General features: G+C 38.9%; 1 protein-coding gene and 1 pseudogene across 1 annotated transcript in view; one reads left to right on the top strand and one right to left on the bottom strand.

Annotated features, from left to right (window-relative positions):
• ASH1L (ash1 (absent, small, or homeotic)-like (Drosophila)) overlaps positions 1–24,483 on the top strand; it is a 329,236-nt gene extending 304,753 nt beyond the window's left edge. The window contains exons 17-29 of the mRNA XM_006861559.1: positions 707–864; positions 2,284–2,436; positions 13,562–13,616; positions 13,698–13,830; positions 15,405–15,653; positions 16,589–16,675; positions 17,845–17,935; positions 18,528–18,666; positions 18,793–18,965; positions 21,422–21,588; positions 22,783–22,823; positions 23,761–24,062; positions 24,392–24,483. Coding sequence (XP_006861621.1) covers positions 707–864; positions 2,284–2,436; positions 13,562–13,616; positions 13,698–13,830; positions 15,405–15,653; positions 16,589–16,675; positions 17,845–17,935; positions 18,528–18,666; positions 18,793–18,965; positions 21,422–21,588; positions 22,783–22,823; positions 23,761–24,062; positions 24,392–24,483 — 1,840 coding nt within the window. The remainder of the gene's footprint in view (positions 1–706; positions 865–2,283; positions 2,437–13,561; positions 13,617–13,697; positions 13,831–15,404; positions 15,654–16,588; positions 16,676–17,844; positions 17,936–18,527; positions 18,667–18,792; positions 18,966–21,421; positions 21,589–22,782; positions 22,824–23,760; positions 24,063–24,391) is intronic.
• LOC102832226 lies at positions 6,338–6,814 on the bottom strand (annotated as a pseudogene).
• Positions 24,484–25,011: the final 528 nt, after the last annotated feature.

Below are 25,011 nucleotides of genomic sequence, written 5' to 3'. Positions count from 1 at the left end.
AAGGAGCAGCTGGTGACATTGAACTGCTGACTTTGCAGTTCAGACAGCTTTGCAGTCTGGTATATTAACCCACAGCGCCACAACAGCACGCCAAGGTGATCAATAGGATCTACAAATAATGCTCTCTCCATACGCAAGGGAGCTTCAAAAAGTTTTTGAGGAAATTTCATTATCTTTTAAGGCTCTTTTTCCACAGATTTTTTGAAGCCTCATCATATATAGTCTTTACTCCAGCTCAGTTCACTTGTAAGCATTCACTTACATCATCTATTGTTGTTGTTAAGTGCCGTTGAGTCAGCTCCGACCCATAGCGATCCTATACAGGGTTTCCAAGGCTGTAAATCTTTACGGGAGCAGAAAGCTTCATCTTTCTCCTGCAGAGCGGCTGGTAATTTCGAACTGCTGACCTTAAGGTTCGCAGCCCGATTCATAACCACCACTCTACCAGAGCTCCTTAACATCATCTATTAGCAGTCATATAACTAGTTGGTGGTGTTGGTAAGTGCCATTGAGTCAGTTCCATTTCAGAGTGAGCCTGTATATGGTTTCCAAGAAGTGGCTGATGTGCTTGAACCTCCAATCTTTGTGGTTCAAACTGACCTTGCAGTCCAGTGCATTAACCTATAGCACCATACCAGGACTCCATATAATTAGTAGTCATAGAATAAATATTGAATTAATAAACTTCCTTCTTTCTTCCTTGAAGAAACTTTGTATTAAAGCATCATGTGTTCTTAGTCCGAAACTGGGAGAAGATTCGGCAGAAACAGGAAGAAGTAAAGCACACCAGTGATAATATTCACTCAGCATCATTATATACCCGCTGGAATGGCATCTGCCGAGATGATGGGAACATTAAGTCTGGTAAGATCTGGGAAATATTCCTGTAAATTTCGTGAGGTTATTCCAAAAGTGATTATTTTAGTTACTTTCAGGGGGAAAATAAACTAGTCGATTCAAAACATATAGGCATAAAACATACCAGCTCTTTAAAATGTGTTCCCTTCTCAAATACACTGGGAGGAAAAATGTCACCTAGGATCAATTCAAATACCCTTTTCCCACATTTAGATTAGCACTATTCACATAAGCCTTCAAGTGTGTTTGTTTGTTTTTTAACCATCATGAGTGAATCATATAATAGCATTCCTGAGTTAAAGTCTGTTACACAGAATAAACTGAAATGAGAGGAATTAGCATGTCCAAATGTTCTTTCTAATTAAAAATAAAGTGTTCAAACATACATGCTTTGAACATTATTTCCCTCTTCCTCTTAAAAATTAGAAGCATTCTCCATGCTGTGTGCTATGTGGGAACCTAGAAATTTGCCTTCAATCTCATATCCTTTCAGTGGTTAAATCACCAGAAATTCTTTGAATTTATATATATAGTTCAAATATTCTGGTTATAACAAGTATGTATTATTTGAGAGCGCTTAAAAAAATACATGAAAAAATGGACTTAAAAGAAAATGGAATTTTTCCACAAACTTTTTGAAGTCCCTTTGTATATCAGTCACTAGGCTAACCAAATTAAAAATATGATTTAACCTGCACACACACAATAAAACACCTACTGCCGTCAAATCAATTCTGACTCACAGGACCCTGCATAAAGTTTCTGAGGCTGTAAATCTTTATGGGAGCAGAAAGCCTCATCTTTCTCTTGCGGAGTGGTTGGTGGGTTTAAACTGCCAATCTTTTTGTTAGCTTATCCTACAAATAAGTGAAATATGCAGCTCTGAAATGAGTACTACCATTATCCTATATTATAGTTGCAAAGCTGAGCATAAATGACTTGCCTAAGGTCACACAGATAGTAAGTAATGAGGCCTGACAGCAAATATAGATAAACTGATTTTGGACCCCAGACTTACAACTACTGTTGTTGTTGTTAAGTGCCGTCGAATTGGTTCCGAGCCACAGTGACCCTGTATAGGGTCTCCAAGGAGCAGGTGGTAAGCTTGAACCAATAACCTTGCAGTTCAAACCAACTGTGCATTCCAGTGAATTAACCCACAGTGCCACACAACTACTACACTGTATATTATAAAATCTGGACCACTAAGGTAAAATAATTTAGGTCCCTCTTTACTTGCAGCATTTGTGTTTTTGGTAAGCTCGTGTTTCCCAAATTTTCATTAAGTGGAGAGAAAGAACATCATACCCAATAATCTATTTAGTCCCTTCAAGGTAAATACAGAACAAATGGCAGCAATCACTGAGAAAGAGAAGCCACACAGAGCTTCTCTTTTCATTATTAATTTTCACTTTATCTTTACAGATGTCTTCATGACCCAGTTCTCTGCCCTGCAAACAGCTCGATCTGTTCGAACTAGACGGTTAGCAGCTGCAGAAGAAAACATTGAAGTGGCTCGAGCAGCCCGCCTAGCCCAGATCTTCAAAGAGATCTGTGATGGTATCATCTCTTATAAAGGTGACAGTACCCCCACCCCCACCCCAATTCACTCTCCTTTTTTGTATGTGATTTGGTTGAAAGTTTACAGAGCAAATTGTTGTTTTTATTCAGAAATTCATATGCATTTTTATTTGTGACATTGACTGCAATTCCCACTCTTCTTATATCCTCCCTCTGTTTACTATTTCCATTCATCCCTCTTTCCTATCTAAGCTTATCCTATGGCAAATGCTGCCGTTTTGATCTCATATGGTTGATTATTCTAACAAGTGCATACCTCTCTGGTGTTATTCATCTTAGAGTCTTGTCTGTCATTTGGCTATAAGTTGAGCCACAGGTGTGAGTGCATTTCCGGCCTTGAAAGATATCTAAGAGACATAGTTTCCGTGTTTCAATCAAACTATTTGACCAGGAAAATCTGGTCTATTTTATTTTAAATTTTGCTCCACGTTTTTCACCCACTCTGTCTATTGTGGCCTCCTATTGTGATCCTATTCAGAGTTTAGCAGTGGTGTATCCATTTGCCAAGGTTGATAAAGTTCAGAAGGTAAGAAGGATGAATGGAAATAGTAAATACTAAAAGGTAGTAGGAAGAGTGGGGATTGCATTCAGTGTCACAAATCAAAATGTATATGAATTGTTGAACAGAAAACCAATCATCTAATTCTTCAGGTCTCAGATTCATTGAGTCTGGGGTTTACATAGCTCATTAGTCCTTTGAACTAATTGTTTCAATGTATCTGATTGGCTTTTTTACTTAAACTTTTTATTGGAAATTGAAGGTTTATAGAGCAGAGCATCAGTTTTACATTCAACAGATCATATACTTTGCTTCTTTACAATGGTTACAATCTCTTACATGTACCAACAAATTAACAGTATTTACCTCTATTCACTTTGACATTCCATTCCTTCCTGTGTTTCCCATTACCTTCATCTTTCCTGTGCTAACCTCCCTCTTGTTGTATATAGCCTACCCTTCACTCATGTTAGCATGTGTGTACCCTCTAGCCCGTGAATAATTTCCCTTCCCTAATGCTCCCTGTAATCATCATAGATTGTTTCTTTTACCAAGAAAACCTTTTCTTAACTTTTTACATTAGTCTGATACAATATTTGTCCTTTTGTGATTGACTAATTTCACTCAGCATAATGTTCATCCATGTCATGAGTTGTTTCGCAGAGTCTTCATTATTCTTCCATGTTGAGTGATATTTCATTGTGTGTATGTATCAATGTTTGTTTAACCATTTTACTGTTGTTGGGTGTTTAGGCTGTCTCCATCTTTTTGATGTCTGTTGTAAACACCATATTGAAGAATCTATTTTCTTATCCATTCTGCTCTCTCTGTCTCTTAACTGTTTTATTGTGAATTATGTGGTAGTTTACATAGAAGAACATTAGCTTTACATTCATCCTATCGTACATTGTTATATTGCCATAGTTACAGTCCCCTCTATGCATCACCAACCAACCAAAAGGTACACCCCGCAAGCCTGCCCCCTGGTCATCAGCACACAGCCCCTCTCCCTCTCTGGGTCTAGAGTTCCCAGCCATCTCTCCACGTCATCATCTCTGCCTCCATCTCTGGCGTCTACTGTTTCTCTGGGTAGGGTCCCTCACTCTTCTCATCTCTCTTGATGGTCCCAGGGACTTCCACTCCTGGCCTGCAAAGTCAACCACTCCCCTCCTTTTGCTACAAAACGTCTACCTTTACATTTCCAACCTTCACAGTCAGTCCTGATTGTAATTATTCACTACTGTACTATATGAGTGCTATCCCCATCTCCTTTCATCAGCCCTGCCCAGACAGATTGGATACTACTCAGTGGAGATTCTACCTTCCTCTGTGCTCTCTGGATCTAGGTTCCCTCTTAAAAGCTTTTAAGCCAGTCGCTTCTTGCCTTTTAGCCCCAACATTTTGGTTAGCCAATGTCCAAGTTGCCCATCCTTGTCTACCCTGTATATTGAGGGGGTGGGAATGATCCTTGCTACAAAGATTTGTTCTGTCTTGAGCTACTGCATCCATAGGTATAGGTCAAGTTCATCAAATTGTATCAGATCTTTCATTTTTTCTTCTTCTTCCTTCTTCTAGTTGAGCTCTGATCATCCAGCCATTGAAGCTAGGTCAAGTGGGTATTATCTGCAGGTGTGGGTGTTCTTATACATATGCCCTCTCTTCTTATCAGCTGGACACTTCATTGTCCACTCCAGCCCTCTGTGGCTATGTCACTGACACTGGGCCCAGGAATCCCCAGGTCTTGCCATACTGCTGGCCAACCAGGTTTCCACCCGGGTTCACAGGAATCTATTGAACATGGTTGGGCTTAGCTCGCAGCTTCATTGCTGTTTTTCCCTCACTTCCCCTTATCACTGACCAAAGTGTTCACCAGTCAGAGTACGTGTGTCTGCTTATGTATTCCCATTGAGTCTTGGTCTTGGAAGGGGGTTTGCCCTGAAGGGACCCAACCGCTTGCTTTGATGTCTCCTGGATGAGCAAAGTGTTTGTTCTTGTAGTAGTCAGTTGGACTGCCATTATTGTTTTGTATTTTTCCTGTCAGGCTTTCTTTCAAGAAATATCTTCTGTTCTTCTAGCTGCTCCAAGCTGGTCTGCTTGTCCTTTCCAGTGGAAATTTCCCACCTCAGAAGATTCTGGATAGGGTTCAGGATTCCATCTATGGCCTTATGTAATGCAAAGGCTCTGCAGGAAGCCTCCTTCACTGGGCCTGTTGTAGCCCCATTTTAGGTATTCCAATCAGCTATAGGCAGAAGATGGACTTACAAGCTTTCTATGGTGATATTTCTGGCTATTCTTTTCTTTCCCCCTCAAGTGTCTATTTTATAATAGTATGCAAGGGAAACCAAGATTCAAAAGACAGCTATCTGTCTCTTGACTGGTACATTTAATCTCTTTACATTCAGTGTAATTATTGATAAGTATAAGTCAATTGCTGTCATTTTGCTGTGTTTTTTTGTGGTACTGATGGTTTCTTTGTTCCACATAATTTTGTGCACTGAGTTCATTTTGTTGTGTGTTTTGTTTGCATTTTAATTTCTGTTGTGTTAATGTTTACTAAACCTTTCTGAGTTTCCTCTTTTTAAAATTTTGATATGTAAATGTATTCATTTTCTTTGAGGTTACCCTGTAATTTATTATTATTTTTCCATATTTAAAACAGTCTTGTAGCTTGAAATCTACTTGACTTCCTTGCCTTTTGGAAGTTTTGTATCTATTTTTAGCTTTGTAGTTGACTTCATTATAAATTCGTATCTCTGGTTCTCTTTTTTAAGTCTTGTAGGGTTTTGTTTTGGTTTGGTTTTTGATCAATAACTTCTTTATTCTGTAAAAGCAAATGCAAGTCATATTCTTATAAACACTGATGTTATACAAAGTACAGGGAAAGGTGAGGGGAGAAGGAAACAAAAACCTCTACATGTCTTGCTAATACTGTTTCACCAAACAAGATCATAATGCTTTGTCCCATACTCAATCACTTATATAATAAACCACAAATAAAATCTTCTATAGAAGATACATGGCTCCTCTCTGAGATGGCAGAGAAGAGGGACTGGGTGTCGGGGTTGTTGTTATGTGCCGTGGAGTCGGTTCCAACTCATAGCGACCCTGTACAGGGTTTCCAAGGTTGTAAATCTTTACAGGAGCAGAAAGCGTCATCTTTCTCCCACAGAACAGCTAGTAGTTTCGAACTGCTGACCTTGCGATTCACAGCCCGATTTGTAACCACTACGCTACCTTTGGCAGATCCTTTCAGTCATTATAGATATTGCTGCAATGTTAAGAAAAATTATATGCTTCTCTGTAAAGCATTCAAAAAAATGCCATGGATGAGATGGCTAAGGCCTCAGCTTAAGTATCTCCAAATGCATTGATGTCCATTCCCTGACCTTTTTCCATGTGTTATTTCTTGGTTGTTTTCCAGATCAGTGCTATTCTTTGTGAGCTTCTGTGGTGAAAGCTTTTTTGTAGGGTCGGATTTCTTCAGAGCCAAACTCTGGGATCCACATGTTCCACTGGCGCTCTAGATGCAGCTGGACATCTTTCATATCCAGGGTGCTGGACTTGTGATTCATTGCAAGCTGGCAGGCTGCTGTTAACCATACTCTCGATAAAATCATCAGCAGTCTGCAGCAGCATCTCTTCCACATCTTCATCCAACTGCTCATTAGGATCCACTTCTCTTACTAAGTCTTGCAATTTCTTCTTTGTCAATACCTGGTTGTTTTCAGGCCTGAGTCGCCCTCCTGTTCCAGGAGTGCCTGGTATCTTTACTACTGCAGTGTTATTGGCCATGGAGCCTTGTAGAGGGGTGCTGGCAGGTTCTGGTTTTATGGATGAGAAATTGGAGAGGTTGATAAGGGCTGACGGGCCAAACTGGTTCACAATCTATTGAGTTTTGGACTTCAGCTCATAGAGCTTATCAAGATCTTGCTTCTTTTTGGAGATGTGAGGACCAAGGCCAATCAAAGGCAGCAGTGTCTATCTCTCCATGATATGCGGACACCACCCCAATAAAGCGTTAATCTCAGCAGCCAGTCTGACTGTGCGGCCCTCCCCAAGTACTTCTGACCTCAGTCTTGTAGGTTTGTTTTACTTTTAATACTTCATGTCTGGATTGAGCTCAGAGTGGTGTTGTCATGAATGGTAATCTCAAATTATCTGTTTTTATTAGTTTTCAGTCTAAATAACACCCTTTAGTAGTGTTTTTTGTAAGGTTGGTCTGGTCATTACAAATTCCTTTAATTTCTTTTTATCAGGAAACATCATAATTTTACCGTCATATTTTTGAGGGACAACTTTGCTTGGTATATGATTCTTGGTTGGCAGTTTTTTCTTTGTCTTTTACATGTCATCTCATTGCCTTCTTGCTTGCATGGTTTCTGCTGAAAAATCAGGGCTTAGTCTTATTGGTTCTCCTTTGCTGGTAACTTTCTGTTTTTCCAAGCTGCTCTGAGAATTCTCTCCTTGTTTTTGGTTTTGGAGAATTTTATTATGCTATGTCTTGGTGATTTTATTTTGGGTTCATTCAACTTATTTTTATGTCTTTCATAATTATAGGGAAGTTTTCTTCCAACAACTCTTTGACAGCTTTCTCTATACTTTTTATTATCTCTTCCTGTTCTGGAATTCCAGTCACCTGTAATGTAAGTTGTTCCTCTTCTTGGTGTTCTCACATAACTCTTAGTCTTTCTTCAGATTTGTTCCTTCTTTTTTCTGATGGTTCTTCTAGCATACTGGTATTGAGAGATTTCTCTTCAAACTCACAAATTGAGGCTTTCATTGCTTTGAATCTGCTTTGCCTTTTCAATATATTGTACATTTCTGATATCTTAGTATTACTCCTCTGGATTTCTAATTGTAGGCTTTGTATTGTTTCAAAATTTGCATTTATTTTGTCCATCTGTTCTTACAGTGTTTTCCTGAATACTTCTCTTTTTTTTTTTCTGTGTTCTCCTTGTTTTTCCTTGATCTTTCTACCATTCCTTTGAAGGTACATAAATATCATTCTTTTGAATTCTTTTTCAGTCATTTCCATTACCTTGTCTTCCTCAGAAAAGCTTTCTGGCTCTGTATCTTAGTCATTTGTTTGAGCCATTCTATCATGTTTCTTAATGTGAGCTAAAATTGTCTGTTGTCTCCAGGGCATTGTGGAGTTATCATATTTAATTGATTATCATGTGTTGGTGTAATCTTAAACTCTCATCAACTGTCTCCTGTGTGTGAAGTTGGAAAATGGAAGTATGTACACCATTCTTGTTCACTGTTTGTGCTCCTCAGTTTAGGATGTGTTTGGCTAGTGTTGGCTTCTATCATTGATTAGGTGTTATAGGAGTTGGTACTGGTACTTGCCCAGTGGGTGGACCTGCTGATAAGGTTGTGAGCTGGGTTTTGTGGCCATGGTCGCTGTCTCCTGTTGGATGGGAAACAGAAAACTTCTCCTCCCCAACCTACCCACACACAAGAAAACAAAACAGAATAAGCGAGCAAGGACCCAACAATGAAAAGAGCAAATAATAAAGAAGAAAAGAAATTAAAACAGGCGGCAACCAAAAAATAAGAATATAATAACTGTAATGATAAAAGATAGCCAAGGAAATGGAACTATCGAAGACAAACTAATGGAGAAAATAAAAGAAGGAAAGAAACAACAGAAAACCAGGGAGAGGGAAGATAAAAAGAGTAAGAGAGTAGTGGCTATTAAAGAAAGATCAAAAGCAAAGTGGAAAAGAGAAACTGAAGAAAATACGGAAAACCAACAGTAGAAATAGGAAAGACAAAGTTTAAGGGAATGGAAAGAGAATTAAGGAGGAGAAAGAATAAATAAAAACAATGAAACAACAAAAGAAAAAACCAACCCCAAACAACAAAAGAACAGTGTAGCTGTTGGACCCTAAGAGGATAAAACTGTCTGGGGCTCCTGCAAACCAAGGAGGCTCACAAGGGTAGGTGTGGGAAGGATCTGACATCAGAATTCCTGGCCCTAGATGGAGTTCCTATCAGCCTTGTTGTTACCTATGTTCAGGACACTCAATCTTGAAGCAGTTGGTGGAGGCCCTTGCTGGAGCTGGTATCAATGTCTGTTAGGACCACACAGCATTTGGAGTCACTGTGACTGGCTAAATGCTGGTCTGATGGCTCATGCAGGTTCTGTATGTCTGGAACCGAACCTGTATAAATCCAGGAACCACAGTGGGACACCAAGTCGCTGGCTGCACTGAAGCAGTATAGTTGGCCCCCACCTCATACTGGTGTGGCCCCTGATCGTGTGGCTCTGAACTCCTGGAGAGCAGTGTGTATGCACTGGGGGTGGATAAGGGTGAGAACTGGCCACACCTCTGGTCACCAGGGAGCATGGGAAAAAAGAAGGAATCGCACCTTTCCAGTCACCTGTGTGAACCTGCTCTGCCAGGTCTCCTTTTGTTGCCAAAACTACTCTTAATATGTTTACACTGCATCTGGCCAGTCATTCACCAGATTGTCTCTGCTCAGCTTCTCCTCCCAGCAAGCACTCAGTCCACTTTTCTAACTTTTCCTCTGAAATTCAGGGTTCCAGGATTTTCATCTGTGTCTATTTCATTTGATCTCTTGCATTTTTCTTGTAGCGGGTCCATGTTGTGGTCTGACTAGTCTGCCATCTTGCCAGAAGTCTCATGTCTGATTATCTTCATTCTTCCTTGTGCCAATAGGGAGAGATCATTTGTTGCACCTTAGATAACTGCTCACATACTTTTAAGGCCCCAGTTTTATTGTTATGTGCCGTGGAGTTGGTTCCAACTCATAGCAACCCTGCACAGGGTTTCCGAGGCTGTAAATCTTTACAGGAGCAGAAAGCCTCCTCTTGCTCCCATAGAACAGCTGGTAGTTTCAAACTGCTGACCTTGCAATTGGCAGCCCAATTAGTAACCACTGCGCTACTAGAGCTCCTTAAGGCCCCAGTTTAGTACTCACTAAAATGGAATATTGTGTTTGGAGATTATGTTATTCCAGTTAATCTTTGTGTCCCCTGAGATTATTTTTTAAATCATACTACTTGCCCACACTTGAAATATCCAAGACCAAGACTAAGTAACAGTTGAGGATTGGGAATTGATCTTTACTCTTATTTACCTTTTATTAAAAATATAAAATTATGGGACTGACTGATTGCAATCTCCAGGGATTATTGCTTTAAATTCCTAGATCAAACTGATTAAATTATATCATACTTAAGTCTGTGTTTTGTGTTATATTTTGTTGTAGCTTAGTAATCACAGTTTTTAACTGTAGGATAGATAGAAGCTGATACAGGTCTCTCCTTGGATCTGATTTCTCTGACTGACACAGTGAATTAGCAATTTAAGAAAAAAATATTGTGAATTTATTACATTAGTGGTTCTTAACCTTTTTTGATTGACAGATATCTTTAAGAATTTAACAGAAGTCAGGGACCCTTTCCCCCAGAAATATGCATGTATAGAATTTTACATATATTTTGGAGGGTTCACAGATTCTGGTGGTGGTGGCTATGTGCCGTGGAGTCAGTTCCAACTCATAGCGACCCTGTACAGGGTTTCTGAGGCTGTTAATCTTTGCAGGAGCAAAAAGCCTCATCTGTCTCCCGCGGAACAGTTGGTAGTTTAGAACTGCTATTCTAAGAACCCCTGTATTCAGGAAGAGGAGATAAACTTCTAAGAAAATGACTTTAAAAGAGGTTTTTATGTAAACACCTTACCCCACTTCTTTCCCTTTCTAAGATATATGATACATCTTTGGATGTCTGTTGGGAGTAGGGGAGGGGAAGAGAAGAGGGGTTTTGAATTTTAAGTAGGTAGTTAACAATAGTGCTTATTGCACCTTCACCCTACACCAGAGGGTTCTTGCCTTCTACTGGTTAAGAATAGTTGGGAGAGGCAGAGTTTCTATACAAGGGAAGATTTATTATAGTTAAGAGGCTTGCAAGCAAAGTCAAGGAGGGCTTAATACAAAGTGTAATCTCTGTCTCCCCAAACAAAGGCTTTGCTGGGGTTTAAAAAAGTTTTAGGTGGGGAAGAGGTATCATGCTTATTCATAGGGATAGGAGGCGATGAACAGACTCAAAGTCACTTAACAACAACAACATGCTAACTGGCTGCATGCACAGCATTTCTTCCAGATGGATTCTACCGCAAAGACCTTTGGTGGTGGTTGTTGTTAGTGCCTTCTAGTCATGTCCCACTCTTTACCACCTTATGTAGGATTTCTGAGGAGCAGTGATTAGCAGTCCAGTGCTACTACAAGGCCTCTGATGATTGTTGTTTATTGCTATTGAGTCATTTTCCGACTCATAGCGATTCTGTGTATGGTTTCTGAGGAGTGGCTGGTGGGTTTGAATCACCAACCTTGTGGTTAACAGTCCGTGCTTATCCTACAGCGCCACACCAAGACTCCAAGGCCTCTGGTAAAGACAGACAAAACTTATTCTAAGATATCAAGCATGTGTCCTTCTTAAGAACTCTGATTCCATTGCCTCCCAGGGGCTGGTATTTTCTGCCCCCAGAGAAGGCTTTATCTTTCTCCTGCAGAGCATCTGGTAGATTCAAATTGCTGAACTTAATAGTTAACAGCCAGTACACTATCAGAGCTCTTAAAGTAAAATACAAAAATCTTATGGGTTTGTGTTTACAGTAAACAGACTGTAGAATGGACAAGGTCTTGTGATTGATGATTTCACCTTTCAGGAGGCTCCCCAGGTTCCCTTCCTGTCTCTGGAGGTTTGAAGAGAGGTAAAGTAGCACATGTTGGGTTGGATCACCTGAGGGCCACAGCTGGGCCCATTATAACTGCTCAGGGGGCCCTTTTCTGGGGCTGGTGAGATGCTATAGAATAAGCACTTGGACTGCTAATCAGAAAGTTGATGGTTCAAACTCATTAGCTGCACTTCAGAATCCCTATACAGCATCTCTATGAGTTGGAACTAACCCGACGGCACTTAACAGCAACAACGTGGGCCTACAGTTCTTAGAAATCATCCACTACTGAAAATCCTATCCGCTCAGTGAAAATTTACCGAGAACCTGGGCATAAAGTAGTGAACCAAAGAAAAAGCCCTTTGTCCTCTAGACAAAGTCCCTGCTTTCCTAGTAACTCTTTCCAAGAGGCACCGTAGACTCGCTGTCTAATTTTCATAATGCGACTTTTTCTAGCCAGGAATTTAAAGGATGAGGAGGAGATTATGACAAAGAAGATTACTACTTTTGCCATCAACTTTGGTTTGTCTTCCTTTCTTCCCTTAAATTCTGAGGAATTTGGTTCTTTCTTTCTGTTTACTGTTTATCTTTGGTATATAGTGCCTTTCTGCATAAGGAAATTGAAGGGGAAGGAGGAACCAATCTCTGAATCCTAAGACATAAAAACTTTGCATCCTAAAATGTAGTTTTGTGGCACCCATTCCCTTTATATTCCAAAAGATCTCTCTCTGCATGCTCTGCTAGCCCCATGTTGTTATTGTTAGATGCCATTGAGTCGGTTCTCGTGCACAACAGAAGGAGACACTGCCCAGTCCTGCACCAGCCTCACAGTCGCTATGCTTGAGCCCATTGCTGCTGCACTGTGCCAGTCCATCTCATTGGGAGAGTTTCCCTCTTTCTCACTGACCCTCCACTTTACCAGGCATGATGTTCTTCTCCAGGGACTGGTCCCTCCTGAAAATATGTCCAAAATATAAGAAACAAAGTCTGGCCATTTGGCTTCTAAGGAGGATTCTGGCTGTACTTCTTCTAACACAGATTTGTTTGTTGTTGGCAGTCCATGTTACTTTCAATATTCTTCTCCAACACCATTACTCAATTGTATCATTTCTTCTAAGATCTTCCTTATTCATTGTGCAACTTTTACATGCACATGAGGCTATTGAAAATACCTTATAGGCATATCTTAGTCCTCAAACTGACATCTTTGCTCTTGAACACTTTAAAGAGGTCTTGTGCAGCAGATTTGCCTAATGCAGTACATCCTTTGATTTCTTAACTGCTGCTTTTATGATAGTGAATGGTGGATCTAAACAAAATGAAGTCTTTGACAACTTCAATCTTTTCTCATGATGTTATTTATTGGTCTAGTACTGTGGATTTTTGTTTTCGTAACACTGTGGTACAACTCATACCAAAGCATAAAACGGATGTAGATATACTTACCATTTCACTGCATCTGGACAATTGAATCAAAAACCAACAGAATAACATTAACTATAGGTCATTAATGTGAACTAGAAAACATTTTTTTTATTAAGATGATACTTTACTGTGGTAGATTTGTTAACCAGTAATTTTCCCCAAGCAGCCCAGGACCCTCAATAAGTTTCTATTTCTCATTATTCTTATTATGAAGATCTTCTGATTACCCAATTAGCATTGAGCTATATTTTAAATATAGATACAATATCCGATATCACCAATATCCCAGGAAATCTTAACGGGATCTTTGGATCACTACCTTTACCCACAGTATGAAAACTTCCTGTATTTTTATAGTCAGACAAAAAAAATAAACTTAGATTTTTTTTTTCCAACTTTTAATTTGAAGGGTTCTAGACTTCCAGTTGAGAGTTAATGCTTTTGTCTTTGTTGCAGCTTTAGTTCTTTTAATAAACCTTACATTTTTTTGCAGATTCTTCCCGACAAGCACTGGCAGCTCCATTGTTGAACCTCCCCCCAAAGAAAAAGTAGGTCCACATTTGTGAGAATCATCTGGGTTTTAGTAAAGTACTAAGTGTACAGATTGACACCCCAGCTTTATGTTTCAGGAATGCTGATTATTATGAGAAGATCTCTGATCCCCTTGATCTGATCACCATTGAGAAGCAGATCCTCACTGGTTATTATAAGACTGTGGAGGCGTTTGATGCTGACATGCTCAAGGTCTTTCGGAATGCTGAGGTATTTTTCACTATATTCAGATACAGATATAAGAATTTCTTCCTGAAAAGAACCATTTTAGAACTTCATTATTTTGATATTCTAGTCCTATCAACTTTCATATTTCAGTTTGAAAAAGATAACCATTTTTATTGAATACTCATGATATGTGTCACAGTGTATTAAATATAGTAGTAGAATACTATATATTAAAGATATTGACATGACTAGAAGGTTAAATCATACCTCAAAAAAGTAATTTTTGTTAAAACGTAATTTATTATTAACACTTTATATTTACATTATGCGTTGTTGTTAAGTGCTGTCAAGTAGGTTCCAACTCATGGCAATCCTGTATGGGATTTCTGAGGAGCGGCAGGTGAGTTTGAAACACTGACTATGTAGCTCAGTGCTTTATCTTATAGAGCCACATTATACATACTTGCTACATTTATGATCTTTGTAGTAAACAATAGTTTTTACTTTGATACAATAATATATGTGAAATGCACAAAGAAGTAGTTAGAAACAAATCTTGGTAATGCAACTGAGATATATTATGCTAATAGGTTGTAGAATAAATGAAGTTTATTTAAGTGAACTTGGCCATGGACTGAATTAAAGGATGGACTATTACATGCTACCTAGAAGAAATGAAACTATTATTTGAATTACCTTAGGTATTTAAAGGACAAAAGAGAGTACTAGATGAAGGAACTCAGGAGTGAAGACTGACTGTGGTAGTAAAACAGAAGAATTAAGAGCAGTCTTAAATTATAACATGGTGTCTGTTGAAATCCAATTTCCACATACATTCAAAACCCATAGTTCTGTCCTTGATATCTGTAGGACAAGAGTAAATAGAGCATGGTGTGGTGCTGTGAGTTCTTGTGCTGGACTGCAAAGTTGGTTTGAACCACAAGATCTGTGGTTCAAGCTCACCATCTGCTCCTCAGAAACCCTATACAGGGTCGCAGTGGGTCGGAACTGACTCAATGACACTTAACAACAACAACAATTATGCCTATAAGGAGCTTTGGTAGTGTAGTGGTTAGGAGTTGGGCTGCTAATCTCAAAGTCAGCAGTTCGATACTACCAGCTGTTCTGCAGGAGAGATATGAAGCTTTCTGCTCCCATAAAGATTTACAGCTTCGAAAACGCTATTTAGAGTCACTGTGAGTCGGGACCAACTCCACAGCACATAACCATCACCACCATGTTATGCCTATGATTTTAAATCATATTCCACCATCCCTGAGGATAGTACAGCTCATGAGAGGAATAATTGAACAGATTTGAAGAACAGTAGAACAAATGAAAAACTAAACCATTCACATTCTAACTTCAGTTCATTTTAGTTGCTTACCTAAATTGTTACTGACTGCACAGAAATAAACAAGGAAGCTTCAAAAAGTCATGGAATTTCGAATTTTTAAAAATGGAATTTTTCCACGTTTTGAAACCCCCTCATATTTGATTCTATTGAGAAACTGTTAACCAAATAGTAGGGTAAAGAAAATCAAGCTACTTTTTTTAGATATTTTTAAGCAACATTGAGAAGATCAAACATGATTTCTTCCTTCTGCTTTCTTCAGAAATACTATGGGCGTAAATCCCCAATTGGGAGAGATGTTTGCCGCCTACGGAAAGCCTATTACAATGCCCGGCATGAGGCATCAGCCCAAATTGATGAGATCGTGGGAGAGACAGCAAGTGAAGCAGACAGCAGTGAGACCTCAGTCTCTGAGAAGGAGAATGGGCATGAGAAGGACGATGATGTCATCCGCTGTATCTGTGGCCTTTACAAGGATGAAGGCCTTATGATCCAGTGTGACAAGTGCATGGTGAGGTTCAGGAAGTGAAGCAGAAACCTAGTCCTGAGAAGCATGGGGACCTATTAAAAGAACCAGCCCTTGCCTCTATTGGACTGACTTGATAGGCTTTTTATAGTTTCTGTTCTCACTCACTGATTATCATATTCTCTTTCCCCTTGTTTATATTTCTCTCTTTCATTTTATCCTTCTCTTCTTTTTCTACTTCCCAGCCCTTCTGTCCACTCTCCACTGAGTACTTTTCATGTAATCTGGATCAATGAGAATGATAGTATCTTTAGGATAGTGCTTTACTTTTAAAAAAATGTCAGAGATAGTACACTATATATAGCATTAATACAGGTGGAGTTCAATAATACATTTAGGGCTTCTGGAGAAGAAGTCAAGGCCTTCAACTGTCACAGCCCCACTTAAAATATCTTAACTTGTTACTTTATATTAAAATGGGAGTTAGTAACTCACAGCATTGTTGAGAGGATAGAATTAGATTTAGGGTAAGTAGAAATAGTTTGCAACTTTACAGCCATTAGAATAGCTCTGTTATAAATGTTATAGTACTTAGTAGTAATTTTGTGTTAAATTCACTTTTCCTCGTAGTCTTTTTCCATCTGCCCATTTTCTTTACCCAGATCTATATATTATAAAACTAATCTATATACTTTATATATATAGTACGCTATATGCTTGCATGCATTTATAAAATATAGTATATAATATAAACTTGTATACACTGTAATATGTAGTAGAATATACTTATGCATCCAGACATCAGGTCATTGTTTTTTTACCCTGTTTTGCCATTTATCTCTAAGTTGTCACCCACTTATCTATTAGTTCCTGCTTTCTTTCCCTTTATCCTATTTCAGATTTTTAAATTTTTATTTTTAATCCCTGGGACTTCTTATCAATAAGTCTAAAGTCCCACCAACTGCCCTTTGTTTCTGCAGGTGTGGCAGCACTGTGACTGTATGGGACTAAACTCAGATGTAGAGCACTACCTTTGTGAGCAGTGTGACCCAAGGCCTGTGGACAGGGTGAGCTCCCCTTTGACAATGCTCTGTCATCTATAAATAGGAGATATCAAACATGGTGTTTTATATGCCCTGCTACTGCCATGTAGTTTCCTCTGGTAAATTACCCTCTCTGAGTCTCAGTTTCTTAAATTTTATATCAGGAGCACTAATTTTGCCCATTCTTTTCTAAGAAGTGTGATTGATTTAGGGAAAGTAAAATACTTAGAAACTTTTGGAAGGAAAGATACTATATATAAAACTAAGGTTTTTCTAAAAAATACTAACTATTCATAAAAGATGTATTGTAGACCAAAAGGGCAGCATTTGCCCAAAAACAAAATTAAGAAGGCAGAAAAGATGGACAAATGAAAATGAGGAACCCAGGGAGGAAGTAGGAAGTATTCTGTTACATTGAGGGTATTACAACTAATATTACCCAAGGTGTTTGTTGAATGGGAAACTAATTTGCTCTGTAAATTTATATCCAGAAATGTTCAAAAAAAGAAGTTGCTTATAAAATCCAAAACTTGGATATTCTAAATAACCCTTATATTTGTCAGTGTTTAATAGTGAAAATAGCTGTAGACTTAAAATCAACCAAGGTTAGTCTTAGGACCACTTTACAGTTAAAATGTTTAGAGAAGGATGAATGACTTGCACAAATTATTAAGTAGATTATTGTCTTGGCTCTGACATACTTATTTGTGTGGTTGTGACCAAGTTACTTCTGTAAAAAGATAGTATTAGACAGTGTTTCTTTTCAGTGTGCTGGTCGTTTTGGTGAACACGTTTCTTTTTGGGAGAGATGCAGTCAGTACACAGGGTTAAGCCACCATGGCCCCTAAGCACTAAATGCAGTAACATCCTCCAGTCATTATAAGAAAATCCCCCTTTATCCCCTCACATATTTTCAGATGCTCCCAAGATGAAACAGAGCTTCATAGAACATAGTGTGGGATATTTAACCTGTTAGGTGTATCTTCTGCCTTTGCTTTTACAGGTTTAACAATTCTAGTTACTTTTACCTTTGTGTGTGTTTGTATGTTGTGTCTGATATGTTGATATGACTAAAGAATAAGTCTTAATTGGTTGGGAATTCTAGGTTTTAGTTTTTTTCCTCTCTTGAATAGAGCTCAATAGGCTGGATGTACAGTTCCAGCCCTTATCCATTGGCTTTCTGCTCTTATCAGGAAGTACCAATGATCCCTCGGCCCCACTATGCCCAACCTGGTTGTGTCTACTTCATCTGTTTGCTGCGAGATGATTTGCTGCTTCGTCAAGGTGAGTGCACAGAAGCTGACCATAACCCAGACCGTACTTGTCAAAGTTGACCTTCTGAAAGCAGGAGGTATCTGCTGTCTGTTTAAATACTCTGTCTCATATGACCCAGATGAATAGATTTTCTATATCCTATAATCCTTATAGGAGCCCTGATGTAGTGCTATAGGAAAAACACTGGACTGTTAACCACAAGGTTGGCCTTTCAAATCCACCAGCCGCTCCTCAGAAACCCTATACAGGATTGCTATGAGTCTGAACTGACTCAATGGCACATAATAACAGCAACAACATAATCCTTGTCACGGATACACAAAATAAAACTAATTTGTAGAGAGACAGGAGTATTATAAAAGTAATGTGAAGATTAGAAAAACATATAGGAAGCCCACAAGATGGAAGATCTTTCTTGTGTCATTCTCACAGTCCAGAATTAACTACCTTGACCATTAGACTGCTGGTTTTAGCTCTCTACATTTATATTGTTTTAAATGATAAATTCTTTCAATGTAGACCCTGGGTCAGATAAATGAATGCCTAGCAGAATTCATGCAAAATTCATTTTTACCCTTTCCTGTGTTTTGTGCCATTCTAGGTGACTGTGTTTATCTGATGAGGGATAGTCGACGCACCCCTGATGGCCACCCAGTTCGTCAGTCATACCGACTGTTATCTCACATTAATCGAGATAAACTTGACATCTTCCGAATTGAGAAGCTTTGGAAGAATGAAAAGTATGTAATGATGTCCTATCTGTGTTTTTTTCAGCTATGCCCTAGCAGCACAGAACTGAATATTCACAAGGTTCTTGCCACATCAACTAAACCTCTACCTTCTCATTTTCCCCCTTTTTTTAAAAGAGAAGAACGGTTTGCCTTTGGTCACCATTATTTCCGTCCTCACGAAACTCACCACTCTCCATCCCGTCGGTTTTATCACAATGAACTCTTTCGGGTCCCTCTCTATGAGATCATTCCCCTGGAGGCTGTAGTGGGGACCTGCTGTGTGTTAGATCTTTATACATATTGTAAAGGTAAGTGATCTGGGCTCGTTGAGAAATGGCTTATATAACTACTATGTATCAAGCTCTCTGTTAAGCTTTACAGGGAGATATGTTCTTTATAAATTCTGTACATTTAAAATAATACTGATAATGAAATCGTTTTATAAACTTCATGTTTTAACAGTGTAGGCTATTTAATGTCAAAGTCCAACTTCACCACCTTTTACCTATGTGCCCTTGGGTAAGTTCCTGACGAAATATCAGTTTTACCACTGAAAAGAGGGATTAGCATCTACCTTAGAGAGTTTTGTAAATATTAACTATCATATACAGAATGCAAGATCCTTTGATGTTATCAGGGATTGGGGGTGGGGAGAAGGGAAATTACTTTCTAGATAGTTGTTGTTTAATGCCATTGAGTTATTTCCAACTCATAGTAACTCATTATAGAGTTTCCGAGGAGCGGCTAATGAGTTTGAACCACCAACCTTGTAGTTCAAACTGAACTTATGGTCTTGCCCTTATCCTACAGCATAGCCACTTGTTATTTTTGATGATGGAAAAGGCAATACCAAATATGAGTGAGGTCAGCACAACTTGACCAAGGTAAATAAAGACATTAAGGAATACATAAGAAATAAAGGACGATTTCGGTAAATACTATAACATACAATTTTGAAACAACAGTAACAACAACCAAAAAATATGTATGTGGTTATGTAGGTAGACATGTATACATATATCTATATAAGAAGGCATATATGCAAGTAAATGCATGGCATTTATAACTATGTGTTAGGCATATATAGACATACATGTTTGTTTGTATTGCATATGTTGTTGTTAGTGCCATTGAGTCGGTTTCAACCGATAGCAACCCTATATAGGGTTTCCGAGGAATAGCTGGTAGGTTTGAGCCACCAACCTTGTGGTTAGCAATCCAGTGCTGATCCTATAGTGCAATACCAGGACTCCTTTTACTGCATATATATCTATATATAAGAAAGCACCTAGAGTTATGGAGGCTTCCTAGACATCTCCAAATAACTTGTGGGATTAGTTTCTGGGTTACATTTGTCTTGGGACAAATTGCCATAACATAGTTTGTAAAAATAATGTTCTAGCTTGGCAAGTAGGGTGCGGGGTCTTAAAAGTTTGTAAGCAGTCCTTTAAGATACAACTAATGGCCTCTACTTGTAGGAGCAAAAGAGAATAAAGGAAATCAAGGGCTCAAAGAAAAACTACTCTATAGGATTAATAACTCACATGAATCTTAGCCTCTTCTAACCTGAGACCAGAAGAACTAGATGGTGCCCCAGTTACCAATACCAAACATGCTGAGTGGGGATACAATAGATGATCCCAGATTAGAATAGAGGAAAATGTCAAACAAAATTCAAATTCCTGAAAAGACCAAATCTATGGGACCAATATAGATTAAAGTAACTCCCAAGACTATCATCCCAAGTTTACCTTTGAACTTGGAACTCAAGCTATTTCTAGAGGACATCTTTCTACTAAAAAAGATGAGCTTATAAAATAAACAGTAGAATCTGTGAATAATATGCTCACTTAGACAATCAAGTGTGAGAGGCCAAATGATCAACATTTACGGTGTGGTGCTGTGGGTTAATGCGCTGGTCTGCAAAGTTGTGTTTGAACTGCAGACAGTCCTAGGAAACCCTATACAGGGACACTAGGGGTTGGAACCAACTCAATGGTACTTAACAACAACAATAAAGATGTGAAGGAAAAGGAAGCTATATCAGTGGAAATAGAACAAACAGAATGTATATAATGAAAATGCGGACGCATTGTGAAAGTTGTAATCAGGTTCAAAAATTATATAAAAATTGATAAATGGAAACTTAATTTGCTGTATAAACTTTCTCTTAAAATAATAAAATATTATTTGAAAAATAAATATTTTTAAGTTTAAAAATAAATTTAATGAAATAATCATAATCTGTTGAAACACCCAACCCAGTTTTTGTCTCATTAATCTCAGTTGTTTTCTCAAAATGATCTACATATTCCGTTCTAAAACTAGTAAATTACTTGGAGCTCTCTGATGCTAATGATGCCCTTTTTTCCCAATAAGAAAGTTTTCATTTCCTAGATGGACATTTCTCCTATCTACTTTCATTTTATCTTCATAACTCCCTATAATAATCTGGGTTTTTCTTCAAAATGTTTTCTGTGCAGCATACAAATAATCTCTAATTCCAGTAAGCTTTTTGTTTTGTTTTAATCCTACAGTGTACCCTTCAATTCTTACATCCTTTTTTTGACACTAATATCTGAGATCTCTCTCATTACCACCAACTGGTCAGTTGTTTGTCCTGTCTCTGAAATTAGCTATGGTGTTTCCCCTGTAAAGTCTAATGCTACTCCAGTTTCTGACCCAATAGTATGGTGGTTATCTGGGCAACTCGGTGTGGGAAGGGGAAGTAGGAGGGTTCTTTAATGGTATTGTGACCTCTTAGGGAGACCCAAAGGTGTGAAGGAACAAGATGTGTACATTTGTGATTATCGGCTCGACAAGTCAGCACACCTGTTTTACAAGATCCACCGGAACCGCTATCCTGTCTGCACCAAACCCTATGCCTTTGATCACTTCCCCAAGAAGCTCACTCCCAAAAGAGATTTCTCAGTAAGTTGCTCTCTCTTTATAGGATGTTGTTATCAGGACAGTCTGGTTCATGGAATTCTTCAGAGTGAGAATCTTTAATATTCTCTACTTCTTTATCCTGTTTCTATCACACACTGCGTAAATCTGGCTTTATGAGGGATATATTAAATACCGTAAATAGATTTAGCTTACATTTTTTCACCTGGACTATGTTTCAGGAAATTGTTGATTACAGCATTATACCATGATGAGATTTTTATTGCATTTTCCTCTCACCTCTCCCTCAGCCTTTGTTTATGAGTCTCACATGTGTACTGTATTGTTTGATTTTTCGCACCCATAATTTTCTAAGAAACAAGTAAAAGGAATGGCAAAACCCTGAGAAATCTTTGGTGAAAACAATTCAGTGCTTTTTCATTTTATCCTTGGGTTAAAAATATAAGACTTGATCATCATATAAAATTTGAAAATTAGGGGAAACACTAAGAAGAAAAATAAAATTCTACTACCTAGAAAATAGCCACTGTTAATATTTTGGTATGTTTATTTTCCACCTTTTTTCTGTATAATTTTTCTTTCAAATTGTTCAGCATGTACTCCACCAATTATTTTGTGACATTTATGATTCCATGAAGATTTTGGTCAGCCATTTGTTAAAATGAAGTTCTGGGCTGAGCTCCTCATGGTTGAGTCTTCTTTTAATGGGCCTGTCAGAATTGATGGCTGCCATCTTAGAATTCTATGAAATAACCTAAGCAGAAAGTAAGCCCCCTCCCCCCACCCACCATTTTAACTTTTTAAAAAAATTCTCTAAACAGTATTTTGTCTTCTCTCTGCCAGGTTCCTTCCTTTCATCTAGACTTTTATCTTGCTTGCTAAATCAGCAGTGGAGTATTTATTGATTAGCTTTGAAACCCCAGCCTTAACTATTTAAAAGGTGGGATGAGGCTGTGAGGATTGTGAGCTTATCCTTTCTGCTGTCGTTCTTGGATTACAAAATGCTGAAAACCACTGTGACTTACAGATTAATAGAAGTACTGAAATTGTGACCCTAAAACACAGTTATCAGCTTGTAAGGCATTTGGCCCCATTTTTTTCTGCCTTTTCCTCCCTACCTTTCCAGCTCTCTTATCTTACGTTGCCCCTAGATCATCTGATCCAGCTCTGTCAACTTCTACAATAAACATGTTTACCTCTCCTTTTTCTTCTCTGCAGCCTCATTATGTCCCAGACAACTACAAGAGGAACGGAGGGCGGTGAGTCCCATGGGGGCTGTAAGGATCCTAAGGGATTGACCAAAAGCTTGAATGAAGCAAAACCACCACCACCTACCCACCAAGACCCACCTCTAAGATTGGGGATTTTCTGAGAAAGAAACCCATTATATGCTAGTACTAATATGTTGTTGTTCTTGTTAAGTACAGAGGTCTTCAAATGATATGGTGTCTACATGAGACCTTCGCTGGGGTAGAGTTGGGGCAGTAGGGACAGCTTAGGAACAAAACTCCATAGAAACTTTGTAATAGCTTGTCTGTCTTTTACATATACTTATGTTTTCCCTGTTATTCCAAAATATGTCAGCTCTTGGGGATTTTATCAAGGAACAAAAATAGCCAGAAGCACAGCTTTGGCTGAGCAAAAAGCAGTTTAGTTTGGGTTCATAGATTTTTTTATTTTTGCTTGTTTGTACACTTAAAGAAAGAACACACAGAAGGCTTTTCTTAGTTTCCTCTTGTGTTAAATAGGGACATAGCAAGTGTTTTATTTACATCAGTGGTGTACCATAAGGGAAGTAATACCCAGGTATGAAAAGGGATTCAGGAAAAGTAAAAACTCCATTTTAATACTAATTACTGGTGTCATACATCTCTATACTCATGGAGTAACCAGGTAGAGAACCTGTTAAGCAAATTTCCCAGCCTTCGTATATTTTATGTACTCATTACTCTAGAGAGAAAGAAAAAAGATTGTGATTTTATAAACAGAAACTAAATGTCAGAGAAAGGTAATGATTTATTTAAATAATACTGAGTAGACTGAAAACCAGAGCCAAGTTTCATACTTCTTGGGCCAAGGCTCTAATAACTAGCTAGTTTTCAGGATCTCAAGTATCCTGAGGTCTCTTCCCTCATTCCCCATCCATCCCCAGGAGCCTTCCTCAGTCTGGCACTAATCCATTTACCCTTCTGGCAGATCATCCTGGAAATCTGAGCGCTCAAAACCACCCCTTAAAGATCTGGGCCAGGAAGATGATGCTCTGCCCTTAATTGAGGAGGTTCTGGCCAGTCAGGAGCAAGCAGCCAGTGAGATGCCCAGCCTGGAAGAGCCAGAACCAGAGGGGGCCATCACTGAAGTCAGTGAGAGTGAAAAGAAACAAGAGGAAAGTAATCAAGAATCCCAACCAGCTTGTACTCCTGAGGAGCGACGGCATAACCAACGGGAACGACTCAACCAGATTTTGCTCAGTCTCCTTGAAAAAATCCCTGGGAAAAATGGTAAGAAGGTACAGGCTTATATCTAGGGTTTACTATAAATGGGAAATTAGTGAAAATGGAATGAATAAGGGCAGCGTCTAGTTATTGGCACAAAATAAATGATAGGATTGTTTCATAGGCCTGCTTTCAGTTACATCATGCAAGTGGAACTATGGGAGGTGAAAGGATCCTCCTTCCCTAGAGCACAGTCCTTCTTCAGCTAGAACTGGGGAGTGTCTGAATTGTTTGTATGTCAGAACTCATTGAATTCCTGCCGCCTTAGAGCTCAAGTATGGAATAAGAATTATAGGAGTGTGGTATTTGATGAGTTTCTTTGTTTCTCCTTTCAGCCATCGATGTGACCTACTTGCTGGAGGAAGGATCAGGCAGGAAACTACGAAGACGTACTTTGTTTATCCCAGAAAGCAGCTTTCGGAAGTGAACCTAAAAGAATTAGAACCTCTAGTATCTAGGATCCACCCAGTGGAGTTAGTCAGTCCTGCCTCCTGCTGTCTGGGTACAGACAGGGGTGGGAAGGGTCCGGCCAGTCAAGGGGAATGGGGCCATACTGTTAACATTAGGTACTTAATAAACCTTGGAGCCTGTTGGAGAGGAAAAGGGAGGGAATCTGTCCAAGACAGTTACGTTGAATTTATTCTCCTCTCCTTGGCTTTACCTTGAGAGTTAATAATGTGAGGAGGAGTGAGGGGCACACTAGGGGTGATTACAGCCTGTTGGTACTTTGCAACACTTGCCCCTCCTCCCAGCTTGGGTTTTCCTATGTCATCCTCTGATCCTATAGGCACTGCTAAGCTGCTTCCCATACCCAGGTAATACTCAAAACCCAAAAGAATGGGACCAGAATCCCCACCTCTTCTCTATAGGCTCCAAGAGCTACCCCAGAGTCATAAACAGAAACCCTAGCTGGGGCTGTTTCCCAGATCCCTAACTAGGAAATTTTCTCTCCATT

The sequence above is a fragment of the Chrysochloris asiatica genome, unplaced genomic scaffold, assembly GCF_000296735.1.
Source record: "Chrysochloris asiatica unplaced genomic scaffold, ChrAsi1.0 scaffold00042, whole genome shotgun sequence".
NCBI lineage: Eukaryota > Metazoa > Chordata > Mammalia > Afrosoricida > Chrysochloridae > Chrysochloris > Chrysochloris asiatica.
Note: the sequence above shows the minus strand (reverse complement) of the source record. Positions and strands in the feature narration are given on the sequence as shown.